The sequence below is a fragment of the Lichenostomus cassidix genome, chromosome 4A (genome assembly GCF_008360975.1).
Source record: "Lichenostomus cassidix isolate B80296 chromosome 4A, HeHo_3.0, whole genome shotgun sequence".
NCBI lineage: Eukaryota > Metazoa > Chordata > Aves > Passeriformes > Meliphagidae > Lichenostomus > Lichenostomus cassidix.
Window position 1 is genome coordinate 2,165,456 of NC_139485.1, and position 21,251 is coordinate 2,186,706.

Genomic DNA, 21,251 nt, shown 5'->3' on the forward strand with positions numbered 1-21,251 from the left:
TGACTCTGCAGCCCTTTGTCCCTTCTAACAGGTAAGAGCAGCTCCACCAGCCCCTGCTATCTTCTCTCTCTCACAGAGGGTTATTGGTCTTTCTAAATTATCTAAATAAGCCCAATTTCTTTTCTCTTACAAAGAATGGTGTGATTTTATCTATGTTGTTAACACTCCACCAGAAATATCAGTTTAAATGTTGCCCTAAATTTTCACATCATTTCCTCCTGAACCTACTCCAGGCCAAATCCTTTTCCCAAGGAAAGCATGTCCTGGGCATTGCAGGGGCTGTCTGTCTTGGCCAGCCTTTGGAAAAAAACCTCTTTCAGCCTTTTCCCTGCATCTCATAAGGTAAACATCAGAACTGAGAGCTCTCAGTGAACACCAGGAGTTTCCTGGCCACCTGCAGTGTCTCCCTGCCTCCTCTGGTCACTCCTGCCCCTTGGGTTTTGTATTCCATGCATCCTGTTGCTCTGCTGCTTCTTGCTTTGCCCTCTCCCACATCCCAAATCCATTCTGTCCCTCTGCTCAAGGCCACTCAGCACCACAGCTCCCAGCCCAGGTGAGGAGGTGGGGAAGGTGTCACTCCCAAGGGAAAAGAGACCATTTTGTGCCAGTCAAGAGAAGGGAGAGCTCCTGGGGACATTTCCCAGCAGCTGGGCAGAGCATTCACCACATCTGGCCACAGTTTGTCACCAGGGACAAACAAGCAGGTGTTTGGGACATTGCTCAACACCAGCATTTCCCAGGACACCAGCAGCCTGCTCTAGTGGAACTGTCCCTGTCCATGGCAGGGGGGTTGGAATGAGATAGTCCTTAAGGACCCTTTCATCCCAAACCATTCCAGGATTCTGTGAATTTAAGGATCAGCATTTGGGTCTCAGTCATGTCCTCTTGTCTCTTTTACAGGTCTGGTTGCTTCTACGTAGTCAAAACCCTGCTGTTGTAGCCACCACCTGCATGGCTACTGGGAAAAGCAGGGAACTGGGCACAGAGCCCAGCTTTCCCCATCCAGGGCCTCGTGGTTTAAGGGAACACAAGAGAGAGCCTGTGGGCACCACACTGGCAAATCCATGGCTGCTCCTGGCCCATTTTGCACAGGTGAGGAAGCTCTCCCTGCTCTCTGCAGGTTTTCACACCTGTGATATTTCCAGCATTCCCCACCCCTTTGCTCTGCCTCCCTGTGCCTCCTCCCTTCGCAGCTGTGTGAAAAGTCATCCATGAATCACTCTGTTTTGATGGGAAAACAGGTATTTTCAGTGCTGTCAGAGGGGCCTGGCTACCCAGCTGTGTCCAGCTGTGGGACAGGGGACGGAGCAGGATCAGGCAGGGGAATCAGTGCCTGGGTCTGAGCTGATCCCAATCGTACAGGCACAGTTTGTGGGGCTGCAAAGTGCAAATTGAGAGTTTACCTGAAAGCAGCAGATTGTCTGATTCACTTTTTCTCAAATAACACTGAGATGGTGTCATGCTATAAGGCCAAGGAGAGCTGGGCTTGGGGAAGCTCCCTGAACACCTCTACTCCCTTGCTGGAAAAGGAGAGACAAGCCTAGACAAGGCTGTGTCTCCCTCCAGCCTTCATATTCCCCCTTTTCTCCCAGAAAACCATTTCTAAGGATGGATACAGGCTCAGGTCACCAACACCTTGATCTTCTCATGCCCCTTGGTCTAGCAGAAGGTGTCCCAGCTCTAGCTGGACTAGATGGGCTTTAAAGATCCTTTCCAACCCAAACCATTCCATGATTTCCAGGGAATGACATCCCTACAGAACTGCAGCTCATGGTACATGGCTCTGTAAGGAAGGAGGCTCCTGCCCACATGCAGCCTCTGGAGCTGCCTGACTCCAAAACCACCGGCAGCAGAGTGTCCCCAAGCCCCCACGGCCACCCCTGTGCTCCCATGGTGGCACCAGCTGTGCAAACAAGGCTTCTTCTCCAGGAGCTTCTCATTATGACAATTAACACTTAGCTGGAAAAGCACTGCTGCCTCTGGGGCTCCCTTCTCTCGCAGAGCACGCTCAGGGCCAGTCTCCGCTCTTGCTCCAGGTGTAAATCTGGAGTAATCCTATTAACCTGCCTTCAGAGAATTTTGGAAGTCATTAACTGTGAAGGTGCTGCTAATTTCTGGTCTCACTGCCTCCGAGGTGCATCCTACCAGTGCTGTTGCTGCTGCTGCCCGAAGGGTTTTTGACATAGTGTAAAAGCAAAGCTCCTGCCCGAGCGGGGCCACCCGAGCCCGCTGGCAGCCACGTGGGGAAGGCGCCTATACACACCTGGAACGGAGCCGGGAGCTCCGAGCCAGCCCCGCCCAGCCCGGGGCCCCTCAGTCCGACCACTCGTTATCGTCCAGCTCCGAGTCGTCGTCAGACTCGCTGTACTCCACCGCGATGCGGCGCGACAGGATGGTCGCCACGTCATTGCCCACGGGCTCTTTTTTGGCCTCTTGTTCCCACTGCTCCTGGACTTTCCGGAGTTGGATTCCTATAGGAAAAGGGGGAAGGCTTTAGGGGCAAGGCACCCGTGAGTGCACCCAGTGTGCAGCGTTCTCTGATTACAAATATTGGCTGAAAGGAGCTAGCTGCTGCCCTGGGCAGGAGGATGCAGGTGATTATAAACTTGTATGAGCGATTTAGATTGGGTGTCAGGAAGAAATTCTTCCCTGTGAGGGTGGGGAGAAAGTGCCCAGAGAAGCTGTGGCTGTCCCTGTATCCCTGGCAGTGTCCAAAGCCAGGCTGGACAGGGCTTGGAGCAGCCTGGGATAATGGAAGGTGTCCCTGCCCATGGCAGGGATGGGATGGGATGAGCTTTAAGGTCTCTTCCAACCCAAACCATTTGAGGATTCTATAAATGTGTGTGATTACAAAGCTGTATCATAGAAAAAAGCTCCTCCTCTGCTTCCACTCAGCCAGAAGATATTGAACCTCATGGAAGGTTAAATTTACCATTTGACCTGAAGATGTGCAGGAAGGGGAAATGTGAGAGACCTTGGAGCACATCGTCCACTGCAGCCTGGATGGAAGCCACGTGCCTGAGGTCTGCCAGCTGTCTGTGGGGCTTCATTCCACCTCCAAAGATGGGTCCCCCACCCCTACACCGCATTTATTCCCCTCCCCCGGTCCCACCATCCTCCCCCATCACCTGGCCACCAGGGGCTCATCCTGCACTCAGGGGCCAATGCCACCCAGCTGTTGTGTCGCGGCGGTGGCAGCGGGGAGGACTCACCCCTGCGGATGGCTGCCAGCAGGTCGCTCCGGGCGTCGCTCATGGGCATCAGCGGGATCTGCGGCTTGCGCGGCTCCACGGCCGGGGCGGGCGGCGAGGCGGAGTGCGCCGGCGAGGCGGACACGGCCGGGGGCCCGGGCGGCGGCGGCGGGGGAGCCACCGGGGGTCCCATGGGGCCGGTCTGCGGCGGGGAGGCCGAGTAGGGCCCGGGGGGCGCGGGGGGCGGCGAGGGGGCGTAGGACGGGGGCGCGGCGGAGCCGGGGGCCAGCGCGGGGGGAGCCGAGATGGGGCTGTCGAAGGCTGTCTGCGCCGAGGGGATGACGGGCGGCGGCGGCGGCGGGGCTGGCGGCACGAAGTACTCGGCCATGGGCACCGGCTGCGGGCTGCGACAGGGACAGAGGGTCAGTGCCACCCGAACCGCTGAGCCGCGGCATGGGCTGAGTTGGAATGACCCGCGAGGATCAGCGGTCCAGCTCCTGGGCCTGCCCAGACACCCAGCAATCCCACCCTGGGCATCCCTGCAGCATTGTCCAAACGCTCTGGAGCTCTGGCAGCCTCAGGCTGTGCCCATTCCCTGTTCAGTGCCCAGCACCCTCTGGGAGAAGAGCCTTTCCCAAATATCCAACCTGAGCCTGCCCTGACACCACTTCAGTCCTTTCCATCGGGTCCTGTGACTGCTCACAGAGATCAGAGATCAGTGTCTGCCCTTCCTCTCCTGAGAAAGTTGTAGACAGCAATGAGGCCTGTCCTCATCTTCTCCAGTCTGAACAAACCAAATGTCCCCAGCTCCTCCTCACACGGCTTTCCCTCAAGGCCCTTCACCATCCTCATTGCCCTCTTTTGGAAACTCGAATTCCTTAATGCCCTTTTTATATTTTGGTGCCCAAAACTGCCCCCAGTATTCAAGGTAAGGCTGTTCCAGTGCAGAGCAGGGCAGGACAATCCTCTCCCTTGCCCAGCTGGCAATGCTGGCCTGGTCTGGTGGAAGGTGTTCCCCCCAGGACACAGCTGGCTCTCCTGGCTGCCAGGGCACTGCTGACTGAAGGGTGGCACCCATCACCCATCTCAGCATCACCACCTATCCCAGCACCCATCAGCCATCCCCACAGCCATCTCCCCTCCCAGCACCCAACTGGCTTTGCTCTGGTTTGGTTTGCTCTGAAGCCCCACCTAAGCTCTGACCCAGGGTCAGAGAGGAGCTATGTGGCATGCGGTGGTGGAAGGCAAGCAACGCCCCAGGGGAAAACCCTCCATCCATTGTGTCCCCTTCTCTGGGATGACATCACCCCAAAAGCACACCTGACTGGGTCTCACCAGCAGTTTTGGACCACGACAGCTGCAGAAGAGGGTTCTGCCCACCACATCAGCCCAGAAATGGAGGTTCAGACCCCCCCAGCCCTCCCTTCCCTCGGACACCCCTCCAGCGGCGAGCAGGCTGAAGCCCTACCCGTAATCCTTGACTAGGTGGGGTCTGGGCCCGTTGAGGACAGCCTCGGGGGGCGGCGGCACGTGAGGCTGCTGCAGGCGGGTCAGGCTGTTCTGCCGGCTGCCCGCGGCTGGCCGGAACACGTGCTCCGGGGGGTTGGTGGCCGCCAGCACCCCCTCCTTGTGCTCCGCCGGGGCCAGGTGGGACGCCGGGGCCAGCAGCTGCGCGGGGTGGTTGGGGCTGGCCGGGTACGAGTGGTCAGCAGCGTCCGACGCGTAGGATCTGCAGCACAGGAAAAGCTGGTTGTTGTACCCTTGGGAGGGAGCTCAGGGGATGTGGGGTTGGGAGAATTTGGAGGCTGAGACAACAAAACAGAAGAAGGTCACAAAAATACCGATGTACAGACAGCAGAGTGATAGCAGAGGGGAGGAGGACACGACAGAGCTGAACCACTCTCTTCCCTTAGCTGCGAAACGGAAAGTGCTCTGGTTTTATCCCAACACCAAGGCTGCTGCTGAGGTCCAGGATGACACCCTGGGGACACCAGCTACCCATGAAGCTACCACAGGCTTACAGCTTAGCAGCCCGACCCTGCTGTGGGCAACACGTCCCCCGCAACGACGGACAGGAAGAGCAAAGCAAAGGAGAGCCGTGAGCTGAAGGTGTAGGAGGAGGAACCTGCCTATTATCTGGGGACAGTGATCCTTCCGATGACGCCATGTGATAGGGGGATGGTGAGAACCTGTTATCGGGCCGGAACTCTTTATCATACGCCATCATGTTCCACTCCAGGCGCCGGTTGCGGGCTTTCCTCACTTTCTTCACCTCCCGGGTGGAGTCCTCCACCAGCCGCTGCTCCTGGGGGCACACAAAGCCATGGCTCCACCTCCAGCCCGTGTGGTACCCGGGGAGCATCACCCAACCCTGCGGGATGCACCCAGTGCAGGATGCACCAGGAGGTGACTGTCCCCAGACCCTGAGCACCCCCAGCCCCCTGTGTCCCCCACCTGCCCCCACCCACCTTCTGCCTGCGCTTCTCCTTCCTCTTGTCTTCTGTCGCCTGCAGCATCTTCTCCTTCCATAAGTTGAAGAAGTACGAGGGGTCAGTGTAGAATTTGAGGCCATCCTTCTTGTCATCCCTGGGGGTTGGGAAAGGAGGAGAGAGGGTTACCAGCCACAGGAGAAGACCCTCTGTTCCCCTGCCCAAGGGCTTTGGTACAACCATGACCATGAGCTGTTGCCCCACCATGAACACATCCAGCACAGTGGTCACTCCCTGCAGAGCGTGGAGAAATCCAGCTGCAAATTGCATCCATGCCTAACGCCTCTCTTAGAAAAGACCCCCAGGGACCCCTTTGGTGCCCCCAGGAAGCTCTGTGCCCCATACCTGTAGGGTGTGAGGATGTTGAGCGGCGGCGGTTTGTCGCAGCGCTGGTACATCTCCATCACCGGGTTGGGGATGGAGTTGCGGGACACAACCTGCTGGTTCTGCACCGTGGAGCTCTTGAAGGCTTTCCTCATGTTGATGTCCTGCAGCGAGACTGGGGGCACAGGAAGGACAAGGGATGCAGGGTGGCCTCAGGCCAAGGGATGCAGGGTGGCCTCAGCCCGCCAAGCAAGGCATGGTGGTCCAGTCTCCTGGACATCACCCCAAAACAGCCCCAGTCCCTCACCTTCCTCCACGGTGGAGTCCAGCTGCGTCACCTTGATGACCAGCAGGTCCACCCTCTCCTGCAGCGAGTTCATCCGCATGTAGAAGCTGTTGGCTTCATTGAACAGCTCTCCGAAGATGTCCTCAGCGTGCCTGCCTGGCAGGGGACAACGCCCTGTCACCGCAGCAGGTGGCTCACCCAGCCCAGCCCAGCCCCTGGACCACCCACCTCCCCACTGGCTCCATGGGGTTCTCTCCCCAGCCTGGATTTTTGGGACTCTGAGTCTCATCCTCTCCCAAAGCTCTGCAGAGAGGGAGGGGAGCACAAAGGAGCACCCTGTGCAGTGAGAGCAGTACCCATGGGGGCACAGAACATTCATGGTGCCCCAAAAAGCCTGTGGATCCACCAGGACAGATGTGCCAAAAGAATGACCACCATACAACAGGACCTGGGAAATTTAGCCCAGGGGGAAAACCAAGAGCAGGGCAGTGGAGAGAGTGCTAGAGCAGGGAGAATCTGCAATTTGTGTTACTTTATCTGTTATTTTCTTGCACCACTCAGTGCATCCCTACAGCAGCTCTTCATTAGGGTTATTCCTGTCACAGGAATAGTGTCTGGCAGAGCACTGCTGACACTCATAGGTTACAGCACCCATCCCATCCCATCCCATCCCATCCCATCCCATCTCATACCACAACCCCTACCACATCCCAGCACCCCAGATCCTCAGGGTTTACTCCAATCCCACCTATCAAACAGATCCTGAAATCAAGTCACTTCTAAAACCTTCCCAGACAATTCACCAGCTCAATCATATTTGATTCTCTTTTCCCTGGACTGGGAAGCCACAGCCTGAGCACAGGTGGGTGCTGCTCCTGTGAGCCACTGCACTGCCAGCAGCTCCCTAAACACTGGGTTTATTTTTCTGGGAGTATTTTAGAGAAGAATCTAGTTTTGAAGTGGGGGGGGAGCTGTGAATAGCTTCTCTCTCTATTTTAAGTGGATATTCAGCATGAAATATGTTGCCCCTGTTAAACCTTCACACTGATGTGTGCAGTGCTCCCATCTGCCCCTTTTCTGCTGAGATCAGTCCCAGGGCAGGAAGACAGCTCAGGATTTAGACCTTTGATAGAGTCCTCTCTTCCTCAAAAAGCTCCAACACTAAAAATAATAGCTTGGAGTATTTTAAATCTTCATCTGACCTTCCTATTTCTGGCCAAGTGGAGAAGCAAGGGGCTCCTGAAGGCTTTCTGTCCCCTCACTGCACAGACCAGCTGTGAGAGGAAAATGGGTCTTCAAATGTCACCAAGTCCCAAATTTGAGTTTCGCTGGATAATTCCCACTGAATTAGGAGTGGCTGCAGCCCACATAGCTCTCACACAGCCCATTTCTCTGTGAACTAGTGGAAGTGACTATGGCATCCCAGTGCCACCCCAGTGCCACTCCAGTGCCACCCCAGTGCCACCCCGGTGCCATCCCATGCCAGGGTTGCTGTGCTGTGACTTACTGAGGCTGCCCAGCTGCTTGATGATGGCAGCCAGGGTGCTGTTGGTGACACACTCCAGCTCACTGGTCACCCCATCGGGCAGAGCCCCCCGGCAGAGGTGCCGGGGCTCGATGTTCCTCTTCACCAGCGGCATGGTGAGCGCTCACGCCTCTCCTGGGAGAAGGAGGAAGAGAGGAAATCAAGAAAACACACAGCTTTTACCATTTGCCTGTTTCCCCCCACGCTCCTTTCCACCCAGGAGATTCATCCTGCCCACGCTGGGACATGGCAGGTGGCAGCAGGGCTTTTCCAAGCCCTGTGGGTGCAAACCTTGGGGTGCCAGGGTGGAGGTGAGGACCGTGGCCCTACCTGTTTGCTCTGCTGCTGAGCACTGTGTCCTTCCCCGCTAGCTTCCCAGAGCTGTGCTCAAAGCAGGAGCAAAGCCCCCGTGCTGCAGCCCTTCAGCCGGCCCCGAAAAGCCTCAGCCAGCCCAAACAGAAGCGAGGAAGCGCTTGTAATGCCATTATTTCCAGCTCACTGCAGCCTCTCCAGGGTTTTATTTGTGCACACACTACACTGAGACGAGCTGCTGTGGCCAGCTCATCCCAGCTCCCTGCATGGCCCCCCCAGCAGCCCTGGGTGCCCCCATAGCTCCTCTGTGTGCCCCCACAGCATCTCTGGTGCCCCCACAGCATCCCTGGCTGTCCCCCCAGCATTTCTGGGTGTCTCCTGTTCCACTGTCACCCCCTGAACTGGGGATGGCTCATTTTCTGCAGGGTTTAAGGAGATGTAGGCACATCCCCACATCCAAAGGCCTCATCTCCAGCGAGGGCACCCATGGGAGCTGCAGGGAAGGATGAAGGATGGAGGATAGAGGATGAAGGATGGAGGATGGAGGATGAAGGATGAAGGATGGAGGATGGAGGATGAAGGATGGAGGATGGAGGATGGAGGATGAAGGATGGAGGATGGAGGATGGAGGATGGAGGATGAAGGATGGAGGATGGAGGATGGAGGATGGAGGATGGAGGATGGAGGATGGAGGATGGAGGATGAAGGATGAAGGATGGAGGATGGAGGATGAAGGATGAAGGATGGAGGATGGAGGATGAAGGATGAAGGATGGGGTGTGGGGTGCTGGAGACAGGTTGCCCCAGCTGATGTAAAGGGTGAATGGTGGGAAGCAGGCTAGGAAAAGAGGCCAACAAGGAGCATTTATTATCCACAGTGGTGTCTGCTGGGGTGCTGCAGCCTGGGACTGGGACACGGGAATGGACCCTGGGACAGGGACAGGGACAGGGACAGGGACAGGGACAGGGACAGGGACAGGCAGTGACCCCACAGGCTCACACAACGGGGGTTTTTGGTGCCACGAGTGCACCCGGGCTCAGCTCAGCTCCCAATGGAAAGGCAAACTGATGGCTGGGCTGATAAGGAGCAGAGAGCACCACCAGCATTGCCAGAGGGCAGAATCTCCCCTGTTCCACATCCCCAACACTCCCCACCACCCCGTGTCTGACAAAACTTTGGCAGCGAAGGACAAGCAGCTTCCGTTGATCGCCGGGAGCAGAGCCGCCGGGCGCCGACACGGGAGCCAGCGATCCTGCCCGTGAGCGGAGCCAGCAATCTGCAGAGTGCACATTTTTTGGCCCCGGGAGCGTTGGGCGGAACAGTTTCCCATTGACAGCACCCGGCCAGTGCTCCCAGCACCAGCAGCTCCTCCGCTGTTTTCAAATGCAAATTTCAGCTCCCTCCACAGCGAGTCCAAAGCTTTTCCCGAGGGCTGGGCTGTGCCCCGGGGCACTCGGGGTGCCCTGAACCCCTGAACCCTCCGCAGGGTCGTGCGATGCTTCGGGCTCAGAGCACCCTCTGACTCCTCCAGTGCTTCCCAAAGTCGCTGCTTCTGGATGTGCTGTGGTCCCTGACTCCCCAAAACCAAGATTTCTGCCAGCTGTTTGCTCCTCTCTGGCAGCACTCGCAGGGGAGGCTCTGGATGTCTGCTCTGGCCGTGTCTAACCCCTTTCTGGGCACCCCCGAGCCCCCCAGGCTGTGCAAAGAGCTGAGCAACAGCGGCAGCTTCACCCCAAGCCGGTTGGATGTGTCACCCCAAAACCTGCTGGGAGGCTGAGCCCCGGCACGTCGCAGGGCTGCAGGGACCGCAGGGCACAGGGCAGAGCCCTTAACGAGCTGCCTGGGCCCAGCAATTAGCAGCAGGGAACAAAGAGCCATTCTCAGCATCCTTTGGGACACAGCCATGGGACACGGCCACTGGACACAGCCACTGCACCCGGGGCTTTTTGTCCCTGCACAGCAGAGCCAGGGGGAATTGGGGCCACCTGAGCCTGCAGCCCCCACGGGGATCCTGGAGCAGAATGAAGGAAAAAAGGGATTTGTGGTTTGAAATCTCCCAGCAGCGACAGATTTGAAGAGAGGCAGAAAGTGGGTGAGGGGTGTGATGGCAGCATTTGAGACTGTGCCATGGGGGAGCATCCCTGGAGGAGGAAAATCCCTTTAATCTCACCCCAAAAAGGCCCAACAAGACTCAGAGCTTGCAGCAGAAGGAACCAAGGAGGAGCTGGGCACTTCTTTATGCAAAGACAGCCTGGAAAGGCAACTTTGACAGAACCACAGCAGTGGGAGAAGCTGCTTTCCAAGCCCCCAGTTAATGGAACACAGGGATCAGAAACCCCTGCCAAGCCCTCCCCTGACAAGTGTTCTCTCAACCTGCTGCACCAACAGCACCAAACCTCTAACTTCTCCCCTGAAATCCCAACTTCTCACCTCAAACCTGTCACCTCCAGGCCTCTCCTGACTCGTGGGACCACAGTTCTCTGGGTGGGGATGGGCTGCAGGTGGATCCAGACATGCCAACCTCATTTCTATCCTCACTGGCACATCTTGCTCACACCCACCAAGAGTCTGCACACAAATCCTGAGCCCTGGTGACCTGCCCAGAGCCTAAGCAGAGGAATGCTGATATTTCAGGTAATTTCCAAGAATTTAAGGGGGTGATTTGGGGTGGCAGGTCCTCAAACCCTCAGGAAAAGGCTTCCAAAGGCAGGAATCTGCTAGGTGCAGGGGTGGCCAGCCTCTAGGATCACTTACATGGACTAAAACCCGTGGGATTTTGGTGTCCCCTGAGTGGAAGCAAGGAGCCCTCAGCAGGAGGTGGTGTCAGGATGGCAGAGGAGGAAAAAAGAGCCACAAACTCTGCAGGACTTTCCCAGAGCTGGAAGGGAGGAGGAATGGGACCAGCCAGGGGCTCCCCATGAGCTGCTGCCGTGGTTCAGGGGCACTGTGGGGGTTCTCCCATCACTCAGCTTCTCCCCACGACTGGAAAGAGTCAATAGCTCTAACTCTTGTGCTGGGAAATGCCACAGGATAGGGGAGAGACTCGTCAAATTCCCACCTGCTTCCCAAACCCAGTGACAGAGCTTGGAAGGGAACCACATGCAGCTCACTGTGCCCAAGCACAGATCAGCCGAGGGGAGCAGGCAGGGCAAAGGATGACACTGAAATGAGGTGTTTATTGTGCCCTCAGCAGCTGATTTCTCCCAAGGAACCAACTGCCAGCAGCATCCCAAACCCAGAGCTGCTGGTGCTGCTGAGGAGCAGCCCCTGCTCTGCCAGCCCAGGGAGTTCTGGGGAATAAGGACTGCCCCAGTGCCTGCAGACCAGACTGGGCGTGTGATTTGCAGCATTGGCCCACAGGTGACCCCTCCAGCTGCCTCCTTCCAGATGTTATCCTTCACCTCAGCAGCCACCAACATCTGGCAGCTCAGTTCTTGGGGTCTATCCAGGCAGAAAAGCAGCTCTCATTTTGTAACAGGGTCCAAAAAAGGAATTTCCTGTCCAGCCATTGCTCTTTATGGTCTTTGCAACAGCTTTTGATGTACAGAACTGTGCCCTCATCCCCTCTCTGCCCCTGAACCCACTCTCTCCCCCTGGGCTGTGATTCACAACCCTGCAGCCAGGTCCAAAATGGCCTGAAGGACTAGGTGTGCTCTGGGTGGCCCTTCAAGGAGGGACAGGCTGGTGAGCACAGGTTTCTCAGGTGCTGGTTAACCCCCTGGCAGAGGTTTGGGTTGGTCACTGCCTGATACCTGCAGCTCTGGGTTGTTTTATGTGGCAGGAGAGAGGAGGGACAAGTGTCCTGGGCCATGGTGGAGCAGAAAACAATTTTGGGGTTTGTTTTCTATGGCTGAGTGTTCCCTGCAGGAGAAACCTGGACTGAGAGAGGAGCCATGGCAGAGATGAGCAGCACTGGGGGGAAGGATGTCCCTGCTGCACATCAGCAGCTGCAAATCAAGGTGCCTCCAATATCTGTGATGGAATTGGATGAGGCAAGGAGCAGCAGGAATGAGGGAAACCTCCTTCACTGTGTGTCAGGCAGCCAAGGAAAACCCTGAGCTTGGATTTGGGGAGAACGTGGGTCAGTGTGGGGTGAACCAAACTCCTCAAGACTGGGAGTTTGGGTCAGCCCAGCACTAAGCTCAGCTCCAGACCAAGATTTGGTGCATTCTGTTTGCTCAGCCCTTGCAATCAAAGCTCTTTCCCAATCTGGGCTTCCCAGGGTCCTTCTGAGCCCTGAGGAGCAGATGCTGCCAGGAACTGGAGGCTTTTGCAAGGGAGCAAATCTTTAGTCAGATGCCAGGGGCCAGAGCAGAGCAAAAACCAAGTGATACATGGAAAAATCTATTAACCTTGAACAAAGAAGTTTATAAACGAATATTAAAACAAGCAAGAAGTGCCAGATCTCATGATGGCTGCTCAGGACCCTGTTTTGCTGCAGGACCTTTGGAATGGAGAGGTGCTGAAGGCTGAGGGCAGGAGGGAGGCACAGGGCAGTCCTGAAATACTGAAAGGAGCAACAAACCCCCTGACTCTGAAGTCAGGGAAAGGACAAGAGGCAGAGATGACACTCAGCTGCGCTTGTAGGTGCCTAAAAGAGCTCTTCCTATGGAGTTTGGCAGGGTGGATCTGGTACAGCAGAGGGCTGGGAAGGATCTGGGGGTGTGTGATGCTTCTGAACAGACAGAAATAGGTGGTAGGTGTGAAAGCAGCAGGTTCTCGAGGTGCTGATTTGTGGAGCTCTGCCACAGCATGCTGGCAACCAGCGTGGGATGGTTCAAAACAGCAACAGGACAAACCTGCAGAGGACAGAGAGGCCACCAGCAGCCACCTCATGGTTGTAGGGCAACCTCTGGCTCAAGTGACCCTAAACTCCTATTTTCCTTCCAGTGTGGGCCAAGGGGACAGCAGAGCCTGTAGCCTACAGGGGCTGAAGCTTTGTTGTCTCAATAAAAAAATCAGCCAGGAAAAACCTTGCAGGTGGCTGTTTGTGGTGCAGGGAAAAACCTGCCTGGGAGAGCTGGGCCAGATCTGCTGATTGCCTTCCCACGAAATGGAGCACAAGCTGCACCACAAGGACTCGTTGCTCTACTTTACCAAATGCATCTGCCACCACTTCTTCACTCCTTGCCAGCCCAAATGCCTGAGAACAGCAGCAGCATGGCAAATGTCCTGCTCTCTGTGCAGGTGAGCATTGCTCCAGAGCTGCTGTTCAAAGTTTCATTAAATATATTGAAACTGCATCTCAAGGGTTGCTTGAAACTGAGCAGAGGGCAGGTCTTGGGTGGGAATCAGTTCCCAGGGTGGCACTGGAGGCTGATGGGCATGGGAGAAGCAGAGCCACTGCCTGCCTGCTCACTGACACCCCTGCATCCCCAGGGAGTGTGGCTCTATGAATGGTCTGGGGCCATGGGGACATCCCAGACCCGCTGGAGGGTCAGCAAAGCGTCAGGTGGCAAAATGCCTGGCGGACTGAAAAGCCCCAGGATGTGGGGTGCCGTGTTTGTGGCCACCCCAGGCTATCAGCTCGGGGAGGCTGGAAGCCAGGGCTGTGGGCTCACTGCACACGCGTGGAACGAGAGGAGAGGTCTCAGCGCGGATCCCGGGGGCACAGAGGGGTTTTTGCCGCCGGCCAGGAGCAGCTTTGGGTGGAGCAGGGAAAGGGTCAGGCCCTGCTGCCAAGGCGGGGAGAGAGCAGTGTCCGGCTGGCCCCGGGGCACAGCTGCATGGCTCCCCGGCCGGGCTGGGCTGGGGCACTGCCCTGTGTCCCCCCCGCAAGGCGCTGCCCCCGCCGCTCCCCCGGCCCATCTGCGGCTCCTCTGCGAGCTCCGCCAAGCGCAGCTCCACCGCGGCAGCTGCCAGGAGGCTTCAGCGAGCGAGCACTGCACAGCGAAGTGCAGCACAACGTTAAAGCACGGCTAAAAATATTCCTCAAGAGCTTTATTAGTAAATGCCACAGTTGGTGGTTTGGTTGGGGTTTTTTTCCCCCCATTTCTACTGTAGAATGTTTCAGCTGTAGGAACAGCACTCCACTGAACTGTCTCTAAATCCCCATCACCTCCGAGGGTTGGGCTCTGCAGCACCAGCCCTGCTCCGGAGGATGCCATAAATGCAGCTTGCCTCGTTACCCTGGGGTGAGTGCAGAGCCCTCGTCCTGCTGAGAGCCTGGCTTAAAACAAACAGACTCCTGGATGGGTTTTACCTAAATGATGTCTATTTACAGGTAGGTGGGAGCAAATGCTGTAAATCAGAGTCACAGGAGGGTTTGGGTTGGAAGGGACCTTTAAGACGATCTTGTTCCACCCCCTGCCATGGCAGGGACACCTTCCACCATCCCAGGCTGCTCCAAGCCCTGTCCAACCTGGCCTTGGACACTTCCAGGGATTCAGGAGCAGCCACAGCTTCTCTGGGCAGCTGTGCCAGGGCCTGCCCACCCTCATAGCCAAGAATTTCTTTGTAACTTTTAATCTAAATCTCTCCTCTTTTGGTTTAAAACCATTCCCCATTGACCTATCACTATTTCCCCCTGTAAAATTCTTTCCATCCCTTTTATAACCCTCTTTATGCACTGGAAGAGGCTCTAAGGTCTCCCCAGAGCCTTCTCTTCTCCAGTCTGAACAACCCCATCTCTGGCAAGGGAATTTTCAGGCAGTAGCTTTCCTTGGAGTTTTGTTAACATGGAGTTTGGGTTCTCTTGTTTGATTTCTCAGAAATGGGGAACCCTCAGTGTCCTCCAGCACTGGTCATGGAGCTGAGGGCCACTTCACCAGTCCTTCCCATTCACCTTTCAGCTCTGTCTCTGCTACAGACACATACTAAATCCACGTGAAAAAAGATATCCATCCCAATACCCTCATGCTGAAGGGGAAAAGGAGGTGGAAAGTGGTGGATGAAACTCTGCATGACCCTCCTCCATCATCCTTTGGCTGCTCCAAGCCTGGTTCCTGCGCGAGGACTGCCCTGGAGCAGCGGCTCTGCCTTGATCTTCAGAGGAGGAGTCAGGGGCTGGGGCTGTGGGAACAGCACAGATCCCAGCTCTGTTTTGGCTGCAAAAGATCCCTGCCGGCCCAGGAATCATGTGTTGTTTTTAACGACTCTATCACCAAAGGAAAATCTTCAATGACGGCTTTTTTTCCCCTTTTGTGCCCAGCTCATTACCAGAAGGATCTCCCTCGCTCGCTGCCGGCTGCTGTGGGCAGGGCGCCGCTGAACAAGCCAGCCTTTTTCTCCCCAGCATAGAAGGCGCTTTGATAAACCCGGGAAACCCTCGGCCGGCAGCGAGGGGTTTTCTGGAAAGCCGGTGCTGCTGCCTTTGGGAACAGCCGCAGGACTGGCATCTCCAGCTACGGAGCAGAGCTCCCCGCCAGCTCCAGCGCTGCTCCCTGCGGGGCTCTGCTGTGCCTGCTGCTCCCCAGCGTGTCCGTGGGGGTTTTCCCACCAGAGCTGGGGGAACCCTACAAAAATCCAGGTGGATTTGGGGAAGTGGGGGCAGATGCCAGCCCGGAGCTGGCTGCAGCCTCTCTGCTCGGAGAGGTGCGAAATGCCGCGGCACTTGCCCGCGGGGTGCAGCTCAGAGGGAGCCTTTTTGGATGAGCAGCTCTGGAAAAAAAAAAAAAAAAAAAGAAAAGAAAAAAATGCCTTCTTGCTTTTCTTTTTTTATTTCTTAACACTTCTGGCTCGAGGGCTGTTGTTCGTAACTTGTCAAGATCTTGGCATCGGCGGCTGATTTGTCATCCGCCATAAAATGGAGGATGAGCATCTTTGGTTCAGAACTGGGCCAAGGGAGATGACAGCTCAAAGCAAAATATGCTTCATCTCGAGTTTTCTCCGTGGGCTTCAGCTCCCGGGAGAAGCAGCGGACATTTGGGGTCTGAGTTGCATCACAGCGTTCTGTGTAAGAGCTTCTCCTGCTCTGCGTTTGCGACAGCACAGCCCGGTGCACATTAACCCTCTGCCTGCCACAGCAGCCTGTGCTGGACTGATGCTGCCATCACCCTGCCCTTCTCACCCAGCTCTGCAACTTGTCACCCCTGGAGCTACTGAGACACTCAAATGCCACCAAGATAACATTTTTTTAAAAAAAAGAATGATACCAGCAATCTCTCTAAAAGCCAGGCAATGAGCTGCAGCGTGAGGGGTGTGCCTTGGCACGCTGAAGTTTGGCAGATGAATTATTAATCCTGCCATTGCCGAGCTGCCCGCACATCCCGGTGCTGCTCCCCTCCTGCGGCTCGTGTCCGGCAGCGTGTCCGGCCACCTCTCCCGTGAGCCGCGCAGGCAGAGCAGCCACAAACTCCGCTAAAAAGCACCTCAATCCGGCGGTATTTCATCGCGCTGACAGCGCCACGAGGCAGCAAGAACTCGAGTTGGAAGCGATAAAATTAAAGCTCCCTGCAAGTAGCTGAATCACTGAGCGTGGAGGCCCAGGCTCGGCAGCTCTGGGGGGCTCTGGGCCTCCCTGCAGCTCTGCCCCGGGGGGTGTCAGGGCTGGGGGGCACCAAGGGGCTCTGAGCCCAGCGGGGGTTCGAATCCAAATCCCAGGGAGGGCACCAGGCTGGGGGGGGAGGGCGGAGGGCCATGCGTGACAGGTGACAGCAGGTTGTGCCCTGCTCAGCGCTGTCCCCTCTGCACCCCCAGCCTCACACCGGGCTGCAGAGCCCCCCCGAGCCCCCCAGCCCCCAGCCCGGGGGTGACGAGCCCTGCCCTGCGCTGGCTGTGGGTGCACAGGTAGCCGTGGGCCCAGCTTATCCCCCACAGTGATGTAAAGCCGGAGGATCCTCCCTCCCCAGGATGCAAGGATGGCAAGTGAAGTCCCCCGCCCCCACCCCGCCCCCGTGCAAGGGTGCAGAGCAGCCAGGTCCCCCTCCCTCTCCACGCAGGAATGCAAAGTGACAGCACGCACACCCCCTCCCCAGCGCAAGGGTGCAGCGAGGCTCGGAGCACCGCGGTGCGAATGTACCAAGTGCTCCGGGGATCCTCCCCCCGCCATGGAAACGTGCAGAGCAGCCTGACCCCCTCCCCTCCGGGCAAAGGTGCAAAACCTAGAGGATTCCCACCCCCCCGGGAAGAGCTGCAAAGTGGAGGGACCCCCCTACGCAAGGAGCTTGGAGAGCCCCTTCCCAAAGCGAGGATGGGAAGGGATGGAGGACAGCCCCCCGCCCCCATGCACGGATGCAAAGCTGGGGGGGATGCAGCAATACGGGGATGCAGAGCGGCCCTCCTCCCCCCGCAAGGATGCGAAGGGATGGAGGAACTCCCCGTGCAAGGATGCAAAGGCACGGAGGATCCCCCCGCAAGGATGAAAAGGGATGGAGGACCCCCTCTGCCGCAAGGATGTAAAGAGATGGAGGATCCATCCCCCCCCAGAAAGGATGTAAAGCGGGATAGGACCACCCGACCCCCAGGCAAGGATGCAGGGGGTGGGGGATCCCCTCTACGCCACGATGCCCCCCTCAAAAGGATGCAAAGATATGGGGGACCCCCATAAAAAGGCTAAAAGCCCCCCGATGCCCCGCGAAGGGATGTCCCCCCATGCGCGCTCCCACCCGGGGGGACAGGGACCCCCACTTTCCCTGCGCCGCGTCATCCCCGCATCCCCTGCGCTCACCTCCGCCGGGTTCGGGGGCCGGGGTGTGTCTCGGCGCGGCGCGGCGGGGCCGTGCGGGGCCGTGCGGGGCCGTGCGGGGCTGCGGCCGCCGCCGCCGCTGCCCGCGCCCCGCGCCCCGCTCCGCTGGCGCTGCCCGCGCTGCCCGCGCCGCTCCGCAGTGCGCGCACGGCGCATGTGCCCCCGCGCCGCCCCCGCCCCGCTCCGCCCCGCTCCGCGCCGCCAGCCCGGGGCTCCCCGAGCGGCCCGGCACCCCGGAGCCGCCCCAGCAACTCCGCCCTGGGGCTTAATCAATCCCCAACCCCCGCGGCTTGCCAGCCTCTCGCCACGAGCTGCGGCTTGGAGCATCCCGCTGGAAATCCTGCCGCTGGCACCATCGGGACAAGGAGGGATGCTCCGGTGAGAGGGAATCGTGTTCTCCAGCTGTGCCATTGCCACCATCTTTTCCGTGCTTCCCTGTGGTGCTCCTGGGTGTCTCCCCATGGATAAGATCCATGCCAAGGTGATGCTTTGAAGGCATCGCTGAAGCCCCAAGCAAAGCATCGTCCTCCCCAGCTTGTCACTGTCACCAGCAGCTGGTGCCTGAGGGTTTGGGGTCCTCTCCTTGGCCATGCCATGGAGATACTCCAAGGGCTGGAGCAGCTCTGCTCTGGAGCCAGGCTGGGAGAGCTGGGGGTGCTCATGTGGAGAAGAAAAGGCTACAGGTAGACCTCAGAGCCCCTTCCAGTGCCTAAAGGGACTCCAGGAGAGCTGGTGACAAACTTTTTAGCAGGACCTGTTGTGATAGTACAGTAAGTAATGCTTTTAAAATAAAAGAGGGACGATTTAAACCAGATATGAGGAAGAAGTTTTTGCAATGAGGGTGGTAAAACACCAGCACAGGTTGTCCAGAGAAGCTGTGGCTACCCCATCTCTGGCAGTGTCCAAGGCCAGGTTGGACAGGGCTTGGAGCAGCCTGGGACAGTGAAAGGTGTCCCTGCCATGGCAGGGAGTTGGACTAGAAGACCTTTAAAGATCTCCTCCAAACCACAACATTCCATCATTCTGTGGCCCAGCACAAGGACTGGACCATCTACAGTACAAACATCTTCAGGGACTTCATCTCATTGTTTGGAGGTCTCACCTCATGGTTTGGGGTTGGAGGTCTGATGCTGCTCCCTCCAAATGAGCTCCCCTCTCTCCATAGCCCATGGGTGCTCCTTGGTCTCAGACCAGGTCAAAGCCTTCAGCTGGAGCTAACAAAATCCAAGTCTGGGTGTTCTAGAATCCCAGAATTGTTTGGGTTGGGAATGACCTCAATGACCATCCCATTCCAACACCCCTGCCATGGGCAGGGTCACCTCCCACTAGACCCCACCTCAGGGTTCTGCCCTTCTCAGGCCACTCCAGCCCACAACAAACCCATCCCAGGCTATATCCACACTCCAGCCCCAGTGACTGACAGGGATTTTCCAGGCTGGGTAAGGGACTCGCCGTTGCAGATGACTCGCTCAGGGACTTTGGGAAAACCACACAGCTCTGCCCAGGACAGCTGCACGTCCATGCCAGGGATGCCAGCAGAGCCAGGGCAGGCTCCAATGACCCCACAGCCCTTCCTCAAAGCCCTGGCCAGGGCAACCCAGGGCAGCTCAAGGCTGGAAGTTGGTGCTGCAGCACAACAAGGCACCCACAGAAACAGAACCTCACATCCTGGGGGCAGCTCTGGGCCTCTCACTTCAAGAAAGACATTGAGGTACTGGAATGCATCCAGGGAAGGGAACAGAGCTGGGAAGGGTCTGGAACACCAGGAGTGGCTTAGGGAGCTGAGAAAGGAGCTCAGCCTGGAGCAAAGGAGGCTCAGGGGGACCCTGTGGCTCTGCACAGCTGCTGACAGGAGGGGACAGCTGGGGGGGTCAGGCTGTGCTCCAGGGAACAGGGACAGGAGGAGAGGGAACAGCCTCACGCTGGGCCAGGGGAGTTTAGACTGGACGTTAAGGAAAATTTCTTCACCCAAGAGGCTGCCCAGCACCGGCACAGCTGCCCAGGGCAGCGATGGAGTCACAATCCCAGAAGGGGTTTAAAGGATATGTAAATGTGGCACTTAGGGACATAGGTGAGTGGCGGGTTTGGCAGTGCTGTGGGAATGGTTGGACTCAATGAGGGCTTTTCCACCCTAAGCAATTCCACGATTCCATGATTCTCTGACTGCTGTAAATCCAGCCGCTCCTAGAGGGCAGAGCGAGCAGGAGAGACAGGTGGCTGGAGCTGTGCGGGAGCTGCGATGTGGGAAACGTGTTTGCTTCCCTTTCCACCGAGGCATGTGGGGGAAGAAAGAACTTCAGCAGCACGAGGGATAATCTGTGACACGGTTTGAGGTTTGGAGGGAGATGACTCACGCTTTGATTTCTTTACGGAGCGCTCCAGGGCGGGATTAAGCCGTGTTTGTCAGGAAGGCGCCGCATCCAGCAGCGCGCAGGCAGCGGGGAGAAGCTCCTCACTCGCAGCACATCAGGCTGCTGCTCCCGGTGCTCGTCAGGAAGAGAAAACAGGCATGGGCGAATGGCGAGGGCACCCCAAAAGGGACAGCTGCCCTCTCCTGAGCACTCTCTAGGCTGGACTGGGGGGTCTGGCTGTGTCCCAGCCCAGAGCCCAGCTTTATTGCAGGCAGCTCTGTAAGGGCAGCTCTGTCATGCCCGGAGGTTCTCGGGCAGCTCTGCAGCTCACACCAGCCCCGGCTGATGAGCCCTCGCTCTAACCCTTCCTGCCAGAGTCCCCCGGGACCTTCCTCGAGTGGCCAGGGTGGCACAGACACCCCGGATGGACTCTTTGCATTCATCCTGGGCTGCCTTGGCCAGCTGTCCTGTCCCTGTGTTGGAGCACAAACTGGTGCTTCCAGAGGTGTTGTCACCTCAAAAACTGAAGTAAAAGTTTTCCCTGACCCAAACAGAGCCAAAGTGGAGCCGCTCAGGGTGAGAATGCTGATGTGGTTCAGGACCATGACAGCACCCGGCAGGGATTGGGGGGACTCACCTTTGGATGGAGGGGTGAGCAGCCCTCAAGGACAGAGCTGTCCCCTCCTGCCTGCAGCCCTCTGTGACCCCCAGCCCTTGCTTGGAGCAGCTCCGGAGCTCTCAGAGCTGGCAGGAGCAGTCAGCACATCCCAAACCCTGAAAGTGCCAGCAGCGAACCCAAAGGGTGGCAGGAGTAGTCAGCACATCCCAAACCCTGAAAGTGCCAGCAGCAAACCCGAAGGGTGGCAGGAGTAGTCAGCACATCCCAAACCCTGAAAGTGCCAGCAGCAAACCCAAAGGGTGGCAGAGCTGCCTCAGCCCCTGGAGCACCCAGAGCATCTCCTGCGGTGCTGGGTGCTCTCAGCCCACACACACCTGAGCTTGGGGGCACAGGCAGGGTGCTCCAGGTGTCTCACACAGCTCGGCCATCTGCTCACACCCTGAGGGGTGGGCAGGGAAAGGCAGGGAGCTGCTCCTGGAGCAGGCAGACGGGAACACAGGAGCCAGGGAGCACAAGAGACCTTTGCCAG

At 57.6% G+C, this 21,251-nt stretch overlaps 1 protein-coding gene across 2 annotated transcripts; it reads right to left on the bottom strand.

Moving 5' to 3' along the window:
• Positions 1 to 304: 304 nt before the first annotated feature.
• On the bottom strand, positions 305 to 17,866 carry LOC146437274 (actin-binding protein WASF3-like). Of its 2 annotated transcripts, none has more exons than XM_085060041.1 (9): positions 17,735 to 17,866; positions 7,798 to 7,950; positions 6,312 to 6,446; positions 6,026 to 6,179; positions 5,660 to 5,777; positions 5,381 to 5,496; positions 4,660 to 4,920; positions 3,213 to 3,595; positions 305 to 2,471 (listed from the first exon to the last, which is right to left on the bottom strand). In XM_085060041.1, the coding sequence occupies exons 2-9, from the start codon at positions 7,928 to 7,930 to the stop codon at positions 2,314 to 2,316; spliced, it is 1,458 nt and encodes a 485-aa protein (XP_084916167.1). In that variant the 5' UTR covers positions 7,931 to 7,950; positions 17,735 to 17,866; the 3' UTR covers positions 305 to 2,313. The 2 variants fall into 2 exon arrangements, with proteins under 2 accessions (XP_084916167.1, XP_084916166.1); XM_085060040.1 differs by having other exon boundaries at positions 5,321 to 5,496.
• Positions 17,867 to 21,251: the final 3,385 nt, after the last annotated feature.

What these genes read in the sequence shown, in the direction of transcription:
- LOC146437274 (XM_085060040.1), bottom strand. Translation starts at nt 7,930, where the DNA reads ATGCCGCTGGTGAAGAGGAACATCGAGCCCCGGCACCTCTGCCGGGGG. An exon ending in GGACTCCACCGTGGAGGAAG is followed by an intron (nt 6,180 to 6,311) that starts GTGAGGGACTGG and finishes CTGTGCCCCCAG; the next exon opens with TCTCGCTGCAGGACATCAAC. An exon ending in CACCTAGTCAAGGATTACGG is followed by an intron (nt 3,596 to 4,659) that starts GTAGGGCTTCAG and finishes TCCCTGTCGCAG; the next exon opens with CCCGCAGCCGGTGCCCATGG.